Source organism: Thamnophis sirtalis, unplaced genomic scaffold, assembly GCF_051295495.1.
Source record: "Thamnophis sirtalis isolate CommonGarterSnake01/CBP01778 unplaced genomic scaffold, rThaSir2_p1.2 scaffold_14, whole genome shotgun sequence".
In the NCBI taxonomy this organism is placed as follows: Eukaryota; Metazoa; Chordata; class Lepidosauria; order Squamata; family Natricidae; genus Thamnophis; species Thamnophis sirtalis.
In genome coordinates this window covers 9,504,992-9,527,491 of record NW_028261394.1, presented here as the reverse complement: position 1 = coordinate 9,527,491, position 22,500 = coordinate 9,504,992, and the positions used below count along the sequence as shown (strand labels likewise).

Here is a 22,500-nt window from a genome sequence, read left to right as displayed (position 1 = left end):
TTAAGTGAGACAGTTGTTAAGTGAGTTTTGCCCCCATTTGTTGACCTTCCTTGACGTAGTTGTTGAGCGAATCCCTGCAGCTGATAAGTTACATGGGTTGAATCTGCCTTCCCCCATGGGCTTTTCTTGGTTGCAAAAGGAAATCACAGCCACGGGACACAACCACGGTCGTTAAGTATGAGCCGGTTGTTGGATCACATGACCACGGGGATACTACCAAAGTTGCAACGGTGAAAAATGTTCCTAAAAAACGCTTTTTTTCCCCAGCAACGTTGTAACTTTTAGCAGTCACTAAACAAACCGTTGCGAGTTGAGGACTACCTCGGGCTCGAGCCCTGAGAAAAGCATCCCTCGTTCATCGGTACGGCGAGCCTTGTAACTTCCCATTCTTCAAGGAAGCCGACCCAAAGTATCGCAATATATCTATCAAATGTTGTGTTGTTTTTCTACCGTTCATCTTCTTCCACGTATCGAACTCTCCATCAGCAAAGCAAAGTTACGTTCACAACCACAGCAGCCAAGCAGAGCACTACCAGAGGAAGTAAAGGCCCATGCTGACAGGTCATTGAACGCATCAGAAAAGAACTTTGGACTCTATAAATGTGAACCGACTGGTTTGAAATCCTGATTCCGGAATCACAAGTAAACACACACACTGACATGCTCTTCCTTGTTCTCTCCGTACTTTTTTATTTTATGGAATAAAAAGACAGCTGCTTTGACTTTTGGCTACGGGTAAAGAGTTCTTTCAAAAGGAACGCAGTGCCCCAGTGGCTAAGCTTGTCGATCAGGAAGGTCGGCAGTTCGGCGGTTCGAATCCCTAGCGCTGCATAATGGAGAGAGCTCCTGTTATTTGTCCCACCTTCTGCCAACCGAGCAGTTTGAAAGCAGGTAAAAAATGCAAGTAGAAAAATAGGAACCACCTTTGGTGGGAAGGTAACAGTGTTCCGTGCGCCTTTGCCGTTGAGTCATGCCAGCCAGATGACTATAGAGACGTCTTCGGACAGCGCTGGCTCTTCGGCTTAGAAACGGAGATGAGCACCGCCCCCTAGAGTCAGGAACGACTAGCACATATTTGCGAGGGGAATCTTTTCCTTCACCTTTTTAAAAGTTCCTTCATGCCTTTTGAGCGAAAGTCACCAAAATTAACCGAGACTTCAACTCGGGAAATTATCCCACAACATCAAATGACGTCCAAGCAATTTTCACATGATTTACCAGACCTTCCTAATGTATTCCAGTTTCTTTGAAACTAAGAACTGAAGTCAAACTTTGTCAATTCATTGGAACACACCCTTCCTATCTTATTCACAAGGGCATGGAAATAGCACAAAGATCTTTTGACACATCGGGGAAAAAAACCCCTGAATAAATTGCTCCAGCATTCATAATATGAGCAAATAGATATTTAAATTGTAGTTGAGGGTTCCACCACAAAACCACGTTCAACTAAACCGCGCTCGACGAAACCGCGTAGCTGACGTCATCAACAGGGCGACAACAGCGCGGAGACAGAAGCACGCTGTAAACGCTAAACCTAAAATTAACCCCTAAACCTAAACCTAACCCCCCCTAAACCTAATCCTAAATCTAACCCTAAACCTAACCCTAAACCTAACCCTTAACCTAACCCTAAACCTAATCCTAACCCTTAACCTAACCCTAAAGCTAACCCTAAAGCTAACCCTTACCTTAAGTTGAATCGGCTTGCTTTCAAAGCGCTATTTAAAGCGCCCTTCTTTCTCCACGCTCGCTGTTGTCACCCTGTTGATGACGTCAGCTACGCGGTTTAATCAGGCGCGGCTTAGTCGAGCGCAGTTTTGTTGTGCCACAGTAGTTGAGGCGAACAGGCTAAGCAATGGTTAAGCATTCAACAATATCAGATCAAACTACAATTCCTCTTGTGCTAGTCATTTATCATTAAGCTCAGAAACATTAATGCCAACAAAAGTGCGTATAGTGAAGGCTGTGGTTTTCCCAGTTGCAAGGGATGGCTGTGAAAGTTGGGCCATAAGGAAGGCTGAGCGCCAAAGAATGGAGGCCTTTGAACTCTGGTGCTGGAGAAGACTCCTGCGAGTCCCTTGGACTGCAAGGCCATCCAACTGGTCAGTCCTAGAGGAAGTCAACCCTGACTGCTCTTTAGAAGGCCAGATCCTGAAGAGGAAACTCAAAGACTTTGGCCACCTAATGAGAAGGAAGGATTCCCTGGAGAAGAGCCTCATGTTAGGAACGATGGAGGGCAAAAGAAGAACGGGACGACAGAGAAGAGAGATGGTTGGATGGAGTCACCAAAACAATCGGCATGACCTTCAATGGACTCCAGAAGATGGTAGAGGACAGGAAGGTCTGGAGGAACATTGTCCATGGGGTCACAATGGGTAGGACGCGACTTTGCAACTAACAACAACACAATTAATAAATCTTTATGTGATTCCCTGGCTAATTTTAGAGTTACATTTTAGCATCCTTGAATTATGTTATGTGACTGACATTCGTTTCTACATTCAAAGAATGATGGACTAAAGATCCATCCATTCAGAATGTTTTAATGTTTTTGGATCCCAAATCCTCACAGAGTTTAGCTCTCTTAAATGGGAAGGCCGTGTGTTTTTTATTCTCCTTTTATTATTCTTTTTCATAAATAACTCAAAGTGGGGAACATAGCTAATGCTTCCTCTTCCTATTTCCCCCAACAACAATGAAGCTGTGACATGGGTTGATGGCCGAGGAAGGGAAAAAGGACTGGCCCGAAATCACCCATGTGAGGGCCTGCAACTTATACCTCCAAAATTTGGTAACTGATATCCTTTTGAGTAGTTGATCTCAGCATCAAAGTCTGAATCCAGGGCTTACCTAGGAATATGTTCTCAAAAGATTAAGATAAAGATACAGGTTGATAGATGGAAGAGTACAATTTAAAACTAGCTAAACCTAGTTAAATTTAGTGATAATAGGTATAGTTAAATAAAAATTGATAATGATAGTAATGTATACAATGTTGAGCTGTTATGATAAGTAATAATTGGATATGAATATTGAATGTTACCTGCTTTTGGACTATGTATAAAGGTTATTAATAACAACAACAATAAAAAAGAACAAAATTAGACACAGCTAAGTTTTAATTATTAGGGGGGGAAATGTTATGATATAGGATATAGTTAAATAAAGAAACGATAATTATAATAAATTATATACTTGTTATGTTATGATATAGGATATAGTTAAATAAAGAAAGGATAATGATAATAAATTATATACTTGCTATGAGTATAATATAAGAGAATTGGATGTAAATGATAAACAGGGATTTGGAAAGGAGTATTAGAAAATTTTGGTATTAAATATTATGGATGTTTAGCTAGAATAGGATATGAGGATTTAATGTTAATGGAGGATTTTACAAATAAGTAAATGAAATGCCAGTATGTGGCTATGTATTAAATCTTGGTATATTTTATGATGAAGGACGTTTAAATAATCATAGTCAAATAAAAGTGGAGGTATGATGATGGTAATATAATAAATATCCGAGTTAAGATATTAGAGTTAATATGAACTGTATTTGATGATGGTGGAAGAGATGCACAAAAGCCTTTTGTAACCAACTGATACACTTTCTACAGTATGTAAAGAAGGATTTGTATGTTTGTTTTGAAAATAAAAATATTTTTTTTTTAAAAAAGAGAAAGTAAACGTGATTGGCTTTCTCTTCCACTGCTGGGATTATATCCATTTCAAGGCAAAAAAAAACGCAAGTGACTTTATCAAACAAATCTTTACATACAGTTACATACCGCATTTCCTCGAAAATAAGACAGGGTCTTATTTTCTTTTGACCTCCCCTCCCGAAATAAACGCTTGGCCTTATTTTGGGGAAGGTCTTGTTATTTTTGAGGTGCAGGAGGCTCCTTAACCTTGGCCCGTGGGCCAGAAGTTCTGTCTCTGTTACTGGCACACTCTTGCCAGTACCTGGTTCTCTAAGCCTGCCATTCTTTTTGCGGCCGCCACTAAGAGAATTGGTGCGGTAGCTAGCGTTTGGGGTAGCGGCCTCTGAGAGGTCATTCTGTATGGATGGCAGGTGCATATGGGGCATGTTCCCCCTTTCCTCCCCCCCCCAAATAGTGGGGACCATCTGCGCACGCAGTTAAATATTTTCGGGGACGGCTTATTTTCGGGGAAGGGCTTATTTTAGCGCATGCGCTCAAAAGCCCGATTGGGCTTATAATTATCCTAGGAGGTCTAATTTTCAGGAAAACACGGTACTAGTCCACATTTACCATATAAATGGCATTGGATATGTACATGAATCAGTGGTGGGTTTCAAAATTTTTTAGAACCTCTTCTATAGGTGTGGCCTGCTTTGTGGGAGTGGCTTGCTGGCCATGTGACCGGGTGGGAGTGGCCAACTTGTAAAATGTGGTGAAACTCACATAACAACGCTCTTGCTTAGCAACCAAAATGTTGGCTCAGAAACTCTGGCATTTGAAGCACGCAAGTCTTAAAGCTGTCAAGTTACAAGACCCTTGCACCCCTAACCCTTTAGAAAAAGAAATCCCCAGGGGTGTTCAAACTTGACAGCTTTAAGACTTGTGGACTTCAACTCCCAGAATTCCTCCTCTCGCTCTTCATCTTGATGATGTGCGGACGGGCGGGGCGAGGGAGCTGGAACCGGTTCTAAACGGCACGGTAGATTTGTGGAACCTCTTGTATAGAAGAGGTTAGAACTGGCAGGAACCCACCCAACATGAATGTGTGCCAAGAAAAAAAAAGATTTAGTCTGTTCACAATATACAGGCCACGCATTTGCCACAAACACCACCTCCAAATATCTGATTTGCATACATCGGTTTCCCCCACAATTGGAACAGTTCACATATACAGAGATTGCAACTTCCTCAAACTTTTGGGCTGAGAATTCAGGACTGCAGTTCCAGAATTAAGGAATCTGGATGTTAGGAATATAATTCTAACGGGTTGGCAATATATAAATCATGTAACAAGGCTATACCTGTTTCTTTAAATCATGCTGTAAAATGATTGGTTGCTGTTTTCCCCAATTGGCCATAAGAGGGAGCCAGAATGACTCTTAGCTCTCTCTGTTTCGTTAGATGCTGGGCTGATCTGAGTGCCGTGAGCTATTGTAAGTTTTGCAACTGTTAGCAAACTTTGTGTACCGGACTGATTATATGTTACTGGACTATGTTATTTGGATTATCCCTTAACTGAAAGACATTGATGACTGACTGTCTTATCCGTGTATGACTTGGGCTGTTTGATGGACTCTGATACCTCTATTTCCATGAAAGTAAAAGCCTATTTAAACTGCAGTGTCTCTGTATGCTGGTTTGTGTGTTCTCCAACACAACTCTCACAATGCTTCGCTGAATGTACTTGCTCTCCCAACGGGGAGCTTACCTAACACTGGATCTCCCCACTCCTAGCCCACCACCTTCCCCATTGCACCTGTTGAAAGGAAGGGACTGTCCCAAAGTCAGCCAATGGTCTTATGGGGCTGAATGGAGACTAGCCTCTGGCTCTCCCCACTTCCTAGCCCCTTCCCCATTGAGCCACCCTAGTGGCTCTCTCTGAATACAGATGCCCTGACGTAAGTAGAAGTCCATCGTGGGATGAACAGAATCTATTTATTGTATTAATTGGTCACGAATGAAGTTATGAATGTAACAAATAGGTGCATAAGTATATATGGACATATATATATATATATATATATATATATATATATATATATATATATATATATATATATATATATATATATATATATATATATATATATATATATATATATATATATATACACACACACACACACACACACACACACACACATATGTGCACACATTTGTTTCTGCAACATATATTATATACTATATAGAATACAATTAATCACATATATACATATAAATACACACAGCATATACCTACATACCTACATACATACAATATAGGCAATACACACATGCACGCTTCCACCCTCCTATTAAGGCAATACACACACACACACACAAACACACTCATAGATATAAAAGCAATACAGATTTATATATACTATAAGGCAATACACACACATATGTAATATTGAGGTAATATATACACACATATATATAGTATTAACACATATTTTATCTGCAAATCCCCTAGAATCACACAAGTGTAATACGCAGTGCAAAAATGTGATAAGCAAATCATAAATCCATATATTTTAAATGCACAAAAGAACACATAGGATTAATGGACAAACACACACACACATATCAATGCATCTATATCTATCTATATATGCATTAATGTGTTTGTGTGTGTTTGTGCATTAATGTATGCATAGATCTACGTATATCTATAGTCATATCTATATCCATCCTATATCCATATCTATCTATCTGTCTGTCTGTCTGTCCATCCACCCACCCACCCACCTCTAATCTATATGTATGTATCTATATACGTATATACATATATGTATATATGTATATCTATCATCTATATGTATCTATCATCTATGTATGTATGTATCTATCATCTATGTATACATGTATGTATATGTATTATCTACCTACCTACCTCTAATCATGTCTGTATATATCTATCTTCTGTGTATATATGTATGTATGCATGATGTATCTATCATCTATGTATGTATGTGTGTGTATATATATATATATATATGTATGTATGTATGTATGTATGTATGTATGTATGTATGTATGTATCTATCATCATGTATATAAATATGTATATGTATGTATGTATAATCAATCTATCTATCTATCTATCTATCTATCTATCTATCTATCTATCTATCTATCTATCTATCTATCTATCTATCTATCATCTACCTACCTACCTACCTACCTACCTACCTCTAATCTATCATGTACGTATCTACTTCTATGTATATATGTATATATGTTGTATCTATTATCTATTTATATATCAATCATCTATGTACATATCTATCTATCTATCTATCTGTCTGTCTGTCTGTCTGTCTGTCTGTCTGTCTGTCTGTCTGTCTGTATATCTGTCTGTCTATCTATCATTATGCAATTGTAGTGATCAGTGCATTAATAACAGGGAGTCCTCTATGTGTGCACCGGATCCTCCTTGATGCAAACACTGGATCCCTGTAGGAATCTCATCACAGCGCAGAGCTGACATCACTGCCCTTCCATTATGAACACCAGGCGCCTCTTCTCTCCTCCCCCTCCCCCACTAGGGGCTCCGATTACACCCCCTCCCCCCTTGATCAGCGCCCCCCCCTCTTTCCCAGAGATCTGCCCCACCCCCACCCCCAGGGAAGCGCCCACCTTCTCCAAGGAGCTCTCCATGGCCGCGGGTGCTAGAGCGGCAGCGAAGGTCTCCGGCTCCTCCGCCCGGGCTACTTCCGCCTTGGCCGCGGCCTCGGCCGGCTCCACGTCGGCAGCCGCGCTGACGAAGCGGCAGGCGGCGTGTGCGGGGGGCGGGGCCGAAGGGCGGGCGGGCGGGGGGGGGGGCAGACGCGCGCGCCCAGGCCCTTTTAGGCCTCTTCGGCTTCCGTAGCGCGCCCGGATTGACACGGTTTGAGCGGGGGGGGGGGACGTACCAAAATAACACACACACACACAAAACCCAAAGAAAGGAAGAATAAGATCCGAGGGTTTAAAAAAAACATTCAAACCTGCGATACTGAAAAAAAAATCCTTTCGATCGATTTGGGAGAATTTCCACCCGGAGATTTAAAGCTTTGGCGGCAGAATCTCCTCCTCCCTCCTTGTCGAATGGAACATTCCTCACGAGGTTCGCGGAAAGAGATGACGTCTTCTCTCCCGATAGAGCATGCGCGGGGAAGTATCATAAGCAAGTGTGTTTGCAGGCTCCAAGCGGCTTTCCCTTTGGGCTTTAGTGATAGCCGGGCCGCTGCCTGGTTCGGATGTGCTCCGTCCCTGCATGGGGCGGAGTTTAGGTCTAGTGGCTTGCAATTGGCTTGGACCATTGGGATAAAACATTATTCCAATGAGGAAGAGATCAATCAGTCAATCAATCAAACAATCAATAAATCCTTTGTATAATGAACAAGGTCATTTATTGGAGGTCATCAGTATCATTTGAAGGTTCCACTAGGGATGCTGACATCTCCCCCATAGTTACTCCACGGCTGGGCCTCCTTTTAGGATCAAATAGAGCCCAGTTTTGGTGGCTCAGTGGCTAAGACGCTGAGCTTGTCGATCAGAAAGCTCGGCAGTTTGGCGGTTCAAATCCCTAGCGCCGCGTAACGGAGTGAGCTCCTGTTCCTTGTCCCAGCTTCTGCCAACCTAGCAATTCGAAAGCATGTAAAAAATGCAAGTAGTAAAATAGGAACCACCTTGGGTGGGAAGGGAACAGCGCTCCGTGCGCCTTCGGTGTTTAGCTATGCCAGCCACATGGCCACAGAGATGTCTTCGGACAGTGCTGGCTCTTCCGCTTTGAAACGGAGATGAGAAGCTTTATCTTTACCATTTTACTGGCTTACAAACCAGGAGATGGAGAGTTCTAGTCCTGCTCAGGCATTGTCCGGAATGGGACAACTTGCCACAGCCAACTCCCTGCAGCCAATCATCATGGTCAACTCATGTCCAACTCACCATGGCTGATTCATGTCCAATTCATCATGGCCAACTCACCATGGCCAACTCATCATGGCCAACTCATCGTCCAACTCACCATAGCCAACTCATGTCCAACTCACCATGGCCAACTCAACCATGGCCAACTCATGGCCAACTCATCATGGCCAACTCACCATGGCCAACTCATAGCCAACTCATCATGGCCAACTCATCATGGCCAACTCATGGCCAACTCACCATGGCCAACTCATGGCCAACTCACCATGGCCAACTCATGGCCAACTCACCATGATGGCTAACTCATCATGGCCAACTCATTATGGCCAACTTGCTGCAGGATAATTTAACAATTCTATTTAGTTACTTAAAATAAATAAAAAATATTTTAATTTTTGCAATTCACATTTCATTCTGTCCCTCCTTTGGCATCCCTTCTTTAAGGATTCTATTCCACCATTTCTTTGATCATAATGTAACTCTTGTCCTGCAGCAAGTTGGCCATGGCAAATGATCATACACCGGTCGTTATCTTCTCAGCCAAGCCCACCTCACAGGGTTGTTGTTAGGAAAAACAGACAGGTGTTATATCTAACAACCATACTTAGGGAGCAACAAGGACTCCAGGGGTTGGGGAAATGTTAATGTATCCCAGAGATTTTCTGGGGTTCTGGTGGACTGAACCTGGGGCAACCAGGTCTGGAAGGCTGAAGCTTCATCCCTGGAGGCTTTCAAGAAGAGATTGGACTGCCACATATCAGAAATGGTGTAAGGTCTGCTTGGGTGGTGGTGGGTTGGACTAGATGACCTGCAAGGTCCCTTCCAACTCTTGCATTCTATATTCAGTGGAACAGAAGCTGCCTTTGGAAGTTGTGGGAGCTTCATCACTGGAGGCTTTCAAGAAAAGACTGACTGCCATTTGTCAGAAATGGTGCAGGGTCTCCTGCTTGGGCGAGAGGGGTTGGATTAGACGACCTGCAAGGTCCTTCCAACTCTGGTATTCTATATTCAATGGAACCGAACTTGCTTTCAGATGTTGTGGGAACTTAAAAGGTCATGGGGGGAGGGGGGGAGGCAAGGAGGCCGTTTTCTTCCTCCCCAGGCTCCTAGAAAGCCTCTGGAGCAGTGATGGGTTTCAAATTTTTTTAGAACGTCTTCTGTAGGTGTTGCCTGGTTAGTGGGAGTGGTTTGGCATTCATGTGAGCTGGGTGGGCGTGGCCAACTTGTAAAATGTGGTGAAACTCACTTAACAACGTTCTTGCTTAGCAACCAAAATGTTGGCTCAGGAACTCTGGCATTAAAGTGTGCAAGTCTTAAAGCTGTCAAGTTACCCCTAACCCTTTAGAAAAAAAAAAAACCAGGGGTGTTCAAACATGACAGCTTTAAGACTTGTGGACTTCAACTCCCAGAATTCCTCCTCTCGCTCTTCATCTTGATGATGTGCGGACGGACGGGGGGAGGGAGCTGGAATTGGGGTTCCACCACAAATCCGCAAAGCCCTTATCCGCGGAGACATAAGCGCGAAGACTAATTCGCGCCGTTCTAAGCGCTAAGGAAAAACGCAACCCTACCGCGATGACATAATCGCGGAGGGCAAAATCACGCATTCCCAAGCACTCAGTACCCTAAACCTAACCCGAAACCTAACCCTAAACTTAACGCTAAACCTAACGCTAAACCTAACCCTAAACCTAACCCTAAACCTAACCCTAAACCTAACCCTAAAACAAACCCCTAAACCTAATCCTAACCCTTACCTTAATTGAAGTCGGCTTTCTGCTGCGGCGCCATTTTAAAGCGCCCTTGTGTTGCCGCGCTGTTGTCACGGCGGTGATGACGCGCGGTGATGACATTGCGGCTTTAGCGCCGCAATTTTATCACCACGATTTTGACTAGCGCGGTTTTGTCATGCCACGGGAATTGGTTCTAAACGGCACTGTAGATTTGTGGAACCTCTTCTATAGAAGAGGTTAGAACTGGCAGGAACCCACCCCTGCTCTGGAGCCTGGGGAAGGCAAAAAAACCATGGCAAAAGCGGGGTGGTGGTGATGGTCTTGCTGATTGCACGCATGCGCGCATACCATTATGGGTGTGGCACACTGGTGCACAACCCCCCTATGCTCCCCCCGCTTTTGGGACGGCAGCCAAAAAGGGTTGCCATCACTGGTGTAGGGTCTCCTGTTTGGGTAAGGGGGGTGGACTAGATCAGTGATCCCCAACCCCCGGTCCGCGGACCGGTGCCGGGCCGTGGAGTACCTGGCACCGGGCCGCGCAGCGGCCGGGGGCCATGATCGCTGCAGCGGCTGGGGGCCATAGTTTCTTTCTGTATGCAAATTAGGGCTAACTGGCACAAGGGGTGTTACTGGACCGCTGGTGGCACTCTGACGTCACCAGCGGCCCACCGCCCCCCTGTGTCCAGCGCCGCCCTTCTCATTCCTTTTCAGCGCTTCAGCGCTGGCCGATTCCTGAAAAAAACCTAAGAGCGCCTGCGCAGCTACGTAGGGCTAGCGTAGACAGCGCTAGTAGCGTAGCCTTGCACTTTATATTTATGTAATTGTATTTTATTTTGTAAGGCATGTTTAAATACAATAAAATAAAAGTTGTTTAATCAAAACAATCTGATATATAAACAATCAATGTGTCGTCGCGAACAACGCCCCCCACCCCTGCGCGCGCTCAGCGGGCCACGGTAAAATTATCAAAGGCTGACTGGTCCGCGGCGATAAAAAGGTTGGGGACCACTGGACTAGATGACCTACAAGGTCCCTTTTAACTCTGGTATTCTATATTCAATGGAACAGTTTGCTTCGGAAGTTGTGGGAGCTTCATCCCTGGAAGCTTTCAAGAAGAGTCCCAAGGGGAGTGGGCGGCATACAAATTTTATTAAATTTCAAAATTTCAAAGAGACTGGATTGCCATTTGTCAGAAATGTTGTAGGGTCTCCTGTTTGGAGAGGGGGGTTGGACTAGATGACCTCCAAGGTCCCTTCCCACTCTGTTAATCTGCTGTTAAAGCTTGCCTTTGGATGTTGTGAGAGCTTCCATCCCTGGAGGCTTTCAAGAAGAGACTGGACAGCCGCCATCCTGTCAGAAATGGTGTAGTAGTAGTATCTCATGTTTGGAGAGGGGGGTTGGACTAGATGACCTCCAAGGTCCCTTCCCCCTCTGTTAATCTGTTGTTAAAGCTTGCCTTCGGATGTTCTGGGAGCTTCAGTCACCGGAAGCTTCCAAGAAGAGACTGGATTGCCCTCCTGTCAGAAATGGTGTAGTGGGATCTCCTGCTTGGGCGAGGGGTTGGACTGGATGACCTCCAAGGTCCCTTCCCCCTCTTGTCCATCTGTATTCTGTATCTTCTCTGGCGACTCCGGAGGGGCTGTTTCCAGGCAAGGAAGGCAACTCCGCGTGGAGGGAAGGAGGGAGTGGCGTGTGGCTCGTGGGCGGCGGGGAAGGCTGGGGCGCAGCAGCTGTTCCCGGAGAAGCCCCCCGGCCGAGGATGCAACGCCTGGCTCGCTTGGTCCGCCGCTCGCCCTGGCTCTGGGAACGTGGGGCTCTACGGCAGCCTCTTCGCGGCGGGCGACGCTGTCCAGCAGCAACTCCGACTCGGGCCGGGCCAGCGCGCCGACTGGGCTCAGACCCGCCGGGTGGCATTGGTGGCGCTGACCTTCCACGCCAACTTCAACTACCTCTGGCTGCGGGCGCTGGAGCGGCTCCTGCCCGGACGAGCCCCGGCATCCGTGCTGGCCAAGGTGGGCTGCGACCAGCTGGTGGAGCCCCCGTGGCCATCCTGGCTTCTACTCCGGTAAGTGAGAGGGGGGGTTGTGGGAGGGAGGGGAGAAAGGGGGGGGACCTGGTTGGTTCTCGCGCCTCCCTTCCTCTGAGCACGTGCAGAGGGCTCGGCTGGGTTGGGGACCCGCATACACGCACACTAGGAGACGCGACGGCCGCTGTCGACGGCTGAAGTTTCAGACCCTGGCGGGCGCCCGGTTGCAAAGCCAGCGCCGGAGAGGCCGTTCTTGGGATGGAGGGGTGTGATTTTTAAAGCCGGGGTTTATAGCGGAGGAGAAAGAGAATTGGGGGGGGGAGGGGAGAAAGAGAATTGGGGAGGAGGAGAATTGGGAGGGGGAGGAGGAGGATAAAGAATTGGAGAGGAGGAGGAGGAGGAAGAGGGGAGGAGGAGGAGGAGAAATAATTGGGGACAAGGAGAAGGAGGAAGGGGGGAAGAGGAGGAGGAGAAAGAATTGGGAGTAGGAGGAGAAAGAGGGGAGGAGAAAGAATTGGGGAGGAGGAGGAGGAGGAGGAAGAAGGTAGGAGGGGGGACAGAAATTGGGGTGAGGAGAAGGAGGAAGAGAAGAGAAATAATTGGGGAGGAGGAGGAGGAAGAGGGAAGGAGGAGGAGGAGAAATAATTGGGGACAAGGAGAAGGAGGAAGGGGGGAAAGAGGAGGAGGAGAAAGAATTGGGGAGGAGGAGGAGAAAGAGGGGAGGAGAAAGAATTGGGTAGGAGGAGAAGGAGGAAGAAGGTAGGAGGGGGGGACAGAATTGGGGATGAGGAGAAGGGGGAATGAGGAGAAGGAGGCAAAGAGGAGAAGAGAAAGAATTGGAGGGGAGGAGGAGCGGAAAGACACAACAACAACAACAACACATGGGTCCTTGGTGCTCTTTGATTTGGTTGTTTTCTTGCAAACCTTTCATGACCCAACTAGATACATCATCACAGTGTTAGCTATCATTTTCATTTCCTGTAAACTGTGACTTTTTGGGGGGGGGGGCACCAAAACCATTGTCCTTTTGCTTCCTAGTTTTTGTTTTGCAAGGCCATCTGGTAGTTTGGGTTTTTTTCTTTCTTTGTTTGTTTGTTTATTTGCAAGCCCCATAGGCAATTTGGTTAGATTTGTCCACCTTTCCATTTCTAACATCATCTTTCCCTTTGAAACCATTTTTGACCAGGCATGAGAATGCTTCAGGGAAAAGAGGATATATTGGCAGACTGCCAGCAGAAATTCTGGAACACATACAAGGTAAGCGCAGGTGTATTGGGTCAGTGCCGAGATAGCCATGGTTCAGGGAGAACAATCAACCAACGGAACAGAAGAGATTGGGCTGCCATTTGTCAGAAATGGTGTAGGGTCTCCTGATTGAGCAGGGGGGAGGGTTAGACTAGAGGACCTATAAGGTCCCTTCCAACTCTGTTAATCTGTTAATCTGTTTGCCATGTGCACGAGCCCATCAATTCAAACATCTGTAGCATCTTTTAAAAAAATATTTACAGTATATTCTGAAATACTTCAAGACATTAGTAGCACAAATAGGAAAACCAGGAACAGATACTAAAATAGGATAGGAGAGGGTAGGGTAGGATAGGATAGAATAGAATAGGGATTGAATAGAGAATGGAGAATAGAATAGAACAGAACAGAACAGAACAACAGAACAGAACAGAACAGAACAGAATAGAATAGAAATGCAATTGAAGGTTATATGTTTTATGTTTTGTTTGTTTTTGTTTGTCAAAAATAAAAAAACTTTTTATAAAAAAAAAGAATAGAATAGAAAATGGAATGGAACAGAACAGAACAGAACAGAACAGAATAGAATAGAATAGAATAGAATAGAATAGAAAATGCAATTGAAGAAGGTTATATGTTTTGTTTGTGGATGTTTGTCAAAAATAAAAAAACTGTTATGAAAAAAAGAATAGAATAGAAAATGGAATGGAATAGAGAATAGAATAGAACAGAACAGAACAGAACAGAATAGAATAATGGAATGGAATAGAGAATAATAAAATAGAATAGAATAGAATAGAATTGCATTGAATTGAATTCTTTATTGGCCAAGTGTGATTGGACACACAAGAATGATACAGGCAGATAAGCAGCAAATCTGACATACTCTAAAACAATTAGGTCTTTTTTATCTTTATTCTTTAATTTTTGTATTCTTAAACTTATGCAATATAATTAAAAAACCTTGGCTAATCTACTGCAATACATCACATGAAGCTTATAATATTATGAGATATTTTACATCCGTTTTCTACACAAAATCTGCTTCTCTCTGTTGGGCATTATGCTAAAATAAACTTAGTTAACTCTGTTCATATCAGTGGGGGGGGGCGGGGCAACTAGGCAGTACCTAGTACCTTACAATCCCTTAACAGGGAGATTTAAAAAAAAAAAGTTTTCCTTGCAAACAATTTTTTTAAAGGCTGCCTTTTCAATGAAGTTTGTTATTGCAGAATCCTGGAAATCAAAAATACATATTCATTGGATCAGCAGCGTAGGGAATTGCTTTGGCTGAAAAATTAATGCATCTGTAAAGAGCTTGGCGAAAGCCTGCAGAATAGAAGACAGAATAAATTTATTCAAATTAGTCCCTGTGCATCAGTCATGGTTTTCTTAACAAACTGCCTTTGTATGGACGGTATAAAAATATTGTCTATAGTCGCCTGAAATGTGAGTATTTCCCATTAAAATTACATAGGGGATACGTCTGTCTTCTTTGTCTCCTTTTCCTTTCCTTTCCTTTCCTTCTCTTCCCTTCCCCTTCCTTTCCTTTTTCCTTCTTCCCTTTCCTTCTTCCCTTCCCTTCCATTTTTCCTTCTTCCCTTCCCTTTTTCCTTCTTTCCTTCCCTTTCCTTTTTCCTTCTTCCCTTCCCTTCTTCCCTTCCCTTTTTCTTTTGTCTGTTTATTTTTTGCCTTCTCCCTCTAATTCTTAGTCACTGCAACTTTGCAAATGTTTAAATGAAAACATGAGGCTGAAGAGTTTCATCTGTGCAGCCATAAACAAAAGCAGAAATCTGTGTTTAAATTTTGCTGCAAAATTGGAAAAGAAATATAGTATGTGCTTTTTTTTTTTTAGGATAAGCTAGCCAGCTGATTGAGACAAATATGTATCAGTGCAATACCTATTACACCTATTAGTGTGTTGTGTAACTCTATAGTGTTTCTTAAAGTGGGGATTCCCTAAAAGCTCTCCGGGGTCTCCAGAATCAACATTTTAATTAATTTATTTTTTTAAAAAAATATGTTTTATTTAAATTTAATTCAATAAATATTGATAAATGTAATCCATAACAAACGAAAGCTCTTTTGGAAGTTTCCTCTGAGAGAGAGAGAGAGAGAGAGAGAGAGAGAGAGAAATGTTTCATAAACACTACTGTAGATTATGGAATAAACAAGCACTGTTAAAGTGAAAATAATAGCCTTGCTTTAAAAAAGAAAAAAAGGGAGAGGGAATGTTTGCAGACCATGCTTAAGCAGGCACAAACACACCCCGTTTTTGCGGTTGCTGTAGATCACGCTTCACTTAATGTCTCTCAGATTTCAGGTCTTTTGAAAGGCTCCTGTTAGAAGCTGCAAGAGAAGAAAAAAGCTTCTTTGTGAAAGGGACAAAGCCATTTGCCATTTAGAATAGAGCAGAATAGAATAGAATAACAGAATTGGAAGGAACCTTGGAGGTCTTCTAGTCCAACTCCCTGCTTAGGCAGGAAACCCTACACCACTTTAGACAAATGGTTGTCCAACATCTTCTTAAAGACTTCAAGTGTTGGAGCATTCACAACTTCTGGAGGCAAGTTGTTCCACTGATTCATTGTTCTAAATGTCAGGAAATTTCTCCTTAGTTCTAAGTTGCTTCTCTCCTTGATGAGTTTCCACCCGTTGCTTCTTGTTCTACACTCAGGTGCCCTGGAGAATAGTTTGACTCCCTCTTCTTTGTGGCAGCCCCTGAGATATTGGAAGACTGCTATCATGTCTCCCCTGGTCCTTCTTTTCATCAAACTAGACATACCAGTTCCTGCAAACGTTCTTCATATGGTTTAGCCTCCAGTCCCCTAATCCTCTTTGTTGCTCTTCTCTGCACTCTTTCTAGAGGCTCCGCTTCTTTTTAATAGTGTGGTGATCAAAACTGGATGGTTGAAATTGCTCGAGGCATTCCAGAGTTAGGCTGGAACATACACACCAGAAGTGGGTTACTCCCGGTTCAGCCTGGATCGGGCGAACCAGTAGTAGCGGAATTGAGAGGCTGCGACCCCCCCGCCCAGATGCTTCTGTGCATGCGCAGAACCGGTAGTAAAAAAAATTGGCACCCCCACCACTGACACACACACACACACACACACAAACACACAGACACACACACACAGAACCATTTATATATATATATATATAGAAGAAGAAAGAAGATTTCCATCCTGTTGGAGTTCTTCGATACCATGTCTCTGAATTGCACAGCCTGCACCGATGGAAACCCACAGCTAGCTATTTGCAAGTTGGGCACAGAAAGAGGTCACTTTTCCTTTGAGTTGCGTAATGCCTTTAAAAAACCCAAAACTTTGTCGTTTCCCCCCATTTTGATTAGTGATTTTAAACACAGGCATGAGGCTTTATAGGAGGGCAACGGGTGCCTTTTTTCTCCTATTCCCCGTTAGCATGGCTCTAATCCAAGAATTGTCTTTTTTTTAAATTCCCAGACGGGGTTGATGTACTGGCCGTTCGTACAGGTGAGTGTCGGCCTTAACCTGGGATGGAAGCACCTGATGCCGTGTCGAGATCCACCTTGCGGTTTCCCCCTGTAAGATCTCCACTCCTTTGGAAAGATGCTGCTCCTTTTCCCTTTTGTTCTTAAGGTGTTCTGCGGTTAAAAAGTACAGAGGCTGGGCCTCCGTTGGAGCGGGCTTTCTGTTAGATCTTTGCCGTTCTCAATCTTGGGAGAATATTTGCCTGCCTTCATTTGGGATTAAGAGCAGAGACAAATGATGGTTTAAGGAAAGACAGAGCATTCCCCCCACATGGTGGAATTACTACTAAATTACCACGGAGCCCCATAAGAGCCGAGGTGGCGCAGTGATTAAATGCAGCACTGCAGGCTACTGCTAGATCAGCAGTTCAGCGGTTCAAATCTCACCGGCTCAGGGTTGACTCAGCCTTCCATCCTTCCGAGGTGGGTAAAATGAGGACCCGGATTATTGGGGGCAATATGCAGACTCTCTGTAAACCGCTTAGAGAGGGCTGAAAGCCCTATGAAGCAGTATATAAGTCTACTGCTATTGCTATTGCTAGTTGTCTTCCTCCACCTCCTCCCCATCCCCTTCCTCCCTCCCCTGTCCTTCTCTCCCCCTTCTTCCCTTCTCCTCCTCCTCTCACCTCCCCCTTCCCATCCCTCCTCCCTTCCTTCTCCTCCCCCTTCTCTTCCTCTTCCTACACCTCCTGCTCCTCCCCCTTTCCTTCTCCTCCACCTCTTCCTCCTCCTCTGCATTCTCTTCCTCTTCCTATCCCTCCTCCTCCACCTTCTCTTCCTCTTCTTACACCTCCTGCTCCTCCTCCACTGTCCTTCTCCTCTACCTTCTCTTTTTCCTCCTCCTCCTTCCCATCCTCCTTCCCTGTCCTTCTGCTCCCACTTCTCTTCCTCCTCCTCCCCTCCGTCTTCTCTTCCTCTTCCTACACCTCCTGCTCCTCCACCCTGTCCTTCTCCTCCACCTCTTCCTCCACCTCTTCCTCCACTCTGCATTCTCTTCCTCTTCCTACCCCTCCTCCTCCTCCATCTTCTCTTCCTCTTCCTGAAGCAGCAGGGGTGTAACATTCCAAAATGAACTCGAGGCAGATTGAGGTTTGCAATCTACTTACGAAAGACCAGGACTCGAGACCACGAAGGTGCGAGAGAAACAGGTTTATTGATGCATCGAGTTCAGCGTGCTAACACACCAAAATCTGAACTGCCTGGGCTCTGCCCAGGATGCTACTTTTATGCCGTGTTCCACACTGTGCGTTCTCAAGGTGTTTCCAACTTTCCATACACGAGACAAGCATGACATTTCGAAAAGGAGAAGTTCATTTTGGAATGTTGCAAACATTCCTACACCTTCTCCTCCTCCTCCACTTCCTCCTCCTCCTTCCTCCTCCTCCTCCTCCTCCCCCCTCCTCCTCTGCATTCTCTTCCTCTTCCTACCCCTCTTCCTCCATCTTCTCTTCCTCTTCCTACACCTCCTGCTCCTCCTCCACTTCCTCCTCCTCTGCATTCTCTTCCTCTTCCTACCCCTCCTCCATCTTCTCTTCCTCTTCCTACACCTCCTGCTCCTCCTCCACTTTCTCTCCTCCTCCTCCTCTGCATTCTCTTCCTCTTCCTACCCCTCCTCCTCCATCTTCTCTTCCTCTTCCTACACCTCCTGCTCCTCCTCCACTTTCTCCTCCTCCTCCTCCTCCTCCTCCTCCTCCTCCTCCTCCTCCTTGCATTCTCTTCCTCTTTCTACCCCTCCTCCTGCTCCTCACTGGATAATGAAATGTCTAACCCAAGCTCAGAGAGCACCAAGCACCCCACAGTTCTCCTCACTTCTTCCTCTCCTCCCTCCACTCTGTGAAGCCCATTTGTTAATGTTACCCACCTGGTTCATGCAACTCCCGCAAGAAAACTGCCGAGCTCAGCGAGCACCAAGTAGCCCTCATTCCCAACCCCCGAGCTACAGATACTCCATCCAACATCTGTTCAATCCTGAGCATTTGCTGCTTGACGGAAACTTCCTTCAATTCCTTTCTTTCCTTCCAAACAGCTTTCCAATTTCGGCTTTGTTCCGGTCCATCTGAGGACGGCGTTTACCGGTTTCTGTGGCTTCCTCTGGGCCATTTTCCTGTGCTTCTCACAACAAAGCGGCGATGGGACAGTGACATCAGTTTTCAAGCTGTTCCACGCGGAGAAGGCGGATCCAGGGAAGACATCCTCAGGGAAATAAACCATCAACGGATCCAAGATAACCAAGCCAGTTCTCACCTATTCAGGAGAACTGGTTGTTAACTTTCTAAGCAGTTCCGAGAACCGGTTGTTGGAAGAAACTTCCTTTTAATTTTTCCCCCACTTTCCAGGGCTAATCCTGTAAGGAAGGCAGGAAGGAAACATTCTGGTATTGTTTCTAGCCTCATCTTTATTGCCCAGCTTACAGAAACTGCCTCTCCGGTTAAACCTCATCACGTTGTCACAGCTAAGGCGAAGCGCCTATCGATGTGAGTGACGTTGAATTGACCACACCCACACGGTCACATGATCACCGAGCCATGCCTACCCAGCTGGTCATTAGGGCAGGGAAAATGGTTGTTAAATTATTTGAATCCCATCACTGCTTAGGGCTAATTTCTTTTTTTTATATGTATAAGTTTTTATTTTAAACATATAAACACATCAACAAAAACAAACACATGACTTAAGACAACATAGGAACAAGAAGTTCCATCATATATCATACAGCAGTTCCGTATCGGTTTCTTTGCATTTAGTGTTTTCCCTTTCTATACCTTTCTATCTTACATTCATGGTCTCTTTATTCGTTATCCATTTTTATGTACAATTCTATATTTATTTATACTTAGCTATTTATAACCAAATATTGTTTACCTATAATGTGCTATATATTCTTACAATAATTTATTCTCTTACATACAATTCTAGGTATACATTCACATGGTTATTCTTTTTCTTTGCCAATCTTATACTATTGTTATTCCATTTTAAAAGATTATAGGGTATAGTTTGGATTGGATTGTTTACCATCCCTAGTGCCTGTTATGACACCACCTTATTTTCTCTTTCTTTTCTTTTCTTTCTCCCTTCCTTCTCTACTTCCTTCCTTCCTCCTCTCCTTCCCCTTCTTTCTTCCCTTACCTCTCTCCTATTCTTACCCTCTCTCTTCCCCTTCCTCCCCTCTCTCCTTCTCTTTTTCTCCCTTCCACCCACCTTTCCTTATCTCTTTCTTCTAATTTCATATTTATGACCGAATTTGTGATCCAAATTTAAGCTCTTGACAACCGGCATATATTAACAATGGGGGCAATCAATGTCCTGGGGATTGTGTGATCCCGATCTGCAACCTTTCCAGCAGTCTTCCGACAAGCCAAGTTAGTGGTATGGATTCACTTAACAGCCTCATGTTTCACTTAACAAACTGCAGTGATTCACTTAGCAAAAAAAAAAAGTCCATAGAATCAGGTGCGGCTCAATTCCCAACCGCCTTGCTTAGCAACAACAGTTCCAATTGTGGTCGTAAGTCGAGGACTGCCTGTATTTATTTTGTAGTGGTAGTGGTTCATGATTAAGATTCTTGTGGATAATATTTTCTGTACGTACTGAAACATGATGTTCTTATTGAAATAAAGCACACAAAAAGCAATCTGAATGAGGTGCAAAAATTGATTTGTAAGGAACCCCGTTTAGAAATATTAGCGGAGGAGGGATGCTCTCAAAATTTTCTTTTATTCAATGATAGCGAGAGGAGTAAAGTATCTCAACCTTGTTAGCTGTAATTCACTTATTTTTAAAGCCATCAAAATGTGATATGAAAGCTTGCATGTTACATAGAATCAGAGGTGGGTTCCTACCAGTTCACACCTATTCGGTAGAACCGGTTCGTCAAATCTACCGAACCGGTTAGAAGAGGTTCCACCGGTGGACCCGGAAAGCAGGCCACACCTACAGAGGAGGTTCCAAATTTTTTTGAAACCCACCACTGGTCCTTGGATATGATTATTCTACACAATTATGCTCCTATTTATAAAACTCAGTGCCTCTGTCAAAGGTAAGGATGACTACTGCGTTTGTGGTGCAATCAGAACATTGCGTGTGTTGAAGTTGTTTTAACGCAAACCAAAGATGCCTTTTAAAAAACAAGTTTACATCATATTCTTATGCATGCCAGTGCTGCGTGTGAGGTCATTTAAGGTGGTTCTGACAAGTGTCGTCGGCATCTTCATATCCGGTCACATGGGTGGCAAGCCACTCCCACAAAGGAGGCCACACCCACAGAGTAGGTTCGAAAAATTTTTGAAACCCACAGTGCTGCGTGTGAGGTCATTTAAGGTGGTTCTGACAAGTGTCGTCGGCATCTTCATATCCGGTCACATGGGTGGCAAGCCACTCCCACAAAGGAGGCCACACCCACAGAGTAGGTTCGAAAAATTTTTGAAACCCACCACTGCATAGAATAGAATAGAATAGAATAGAATAGAATAGAATAGAATAGAATAACAGAGTTGGAAGGGGCCTTGGAGGCCTTCTAGTCCAACCCCCTGCTTAGGCAAGAAACTCTACACCACTACAGACAAATGGTTATCCAACATCTTCTTAAAAACATCCAGTGTTGGAGCATTCACAACTTCTGGAGGCAAATTGTTCCACTGATTAATTGTTCTCACTGTCAGGAAATTTCTCCTCAGTTCTAAGTTGCTTCTCTCCTTGATGAGTTTCCACCCATTGCTTCTTGTTCTACCCTCAGGTGCTTTGGAGAATAGTTTGACTCCCTCTTCTTTGTGGCAGCCCCTGAGATATTGGAAGACTGCTATCATGTCTCCCGTAGTCCTTCTTTTCATTAAACTGGACATACCCAGTTCCTGCAACCGTTCTTCATATGTTTTAGTCTCCAGTCCCCTAATCCTCTTGGTTGCTCTTCTCTGCACTCTTTCCAGAGTCTCCACATCTTTTCTACATTGTGGAGACCAAAACTGAATGCAGTATTCCAAGTGTGGCCTTACCAAGGCCTTATAAAGTGGTATCAACACTTCACATGATCTTGATTCTATCCCTCTGTTGATGCAGCCTAGAACTGTGTTGGCTTTTTTGGCAGCTGCTGCACACGGCTGGCTCATATTTAAATGGTTGTCCACAAGGACTCCAAGATCCCTCTCACAGTTGGCACTATTGAGCAAGGTACCACATATACTGTACTTCTGCATTTCGGTTTTGCATTTAACATATTTCCTGTGTAATTTTTTTTTAGTGCTATCCAGGTTCCCCCCCCCCCCCCAAACAGTGTCTTACTCTGCAAAATCCCATATGTGTTACTATTTTCAGAACGACGTTGTTACTAATACAGGGGGCTGGCAATTGTGTAAATTAAGAAAACTCCTGTTGTTCAAT

General features: G+C 44.4%; 2 protein-coding genes across 2 annotated transcripts in view; one reads left to right on the top strand and one right to left on the bottom strand.

The window, feature by feature from the left end:
• The window catches only part of PDXDC1 (pyridoxal dependent decarboxylase domain containing 1), a 45,674-nt gene extending 38,215 nt beyond the window's left edge, over window positions 1-7,459 (bottom strand). The window contains exon 1 of the mRNA XM_087729397.1: window positions 7,332-7,459. Coding sequence (XP_087585523.1) covers window positions 7,332-7,352 — 21 coding nt within the window. The 5' untranslated portion in view covers window positions 7,353-7,459. The remainder of the gene's footprint in view (window positions 1-7,331) is intronic.
• Window positions 7,460-11,596: 4,137 nt separating this feature from the next.
• MPV17L (MPV17 mitochondrial inner membrane protein like) lies at window positions 11,597-20,790 on the top strand. Its single transcript, XM_087729018.1, is given in 6 exon segments — window positions 11,597-12,140; window positions 12,142-12,371; window positions 12,373-12,404; window positions 13,552-13,622; window positions 17,078-17,107; window positions 19,151-20,790. Coding segments are annotated over 6 exon segments (585 nt in total). The 5' UTR covers window positions 11,597-12,098; the 3' UTR covers window positions 19,331-20,790.
• Window positions 20,791-22,500: the final 1,710 nt, after the last annotated feature.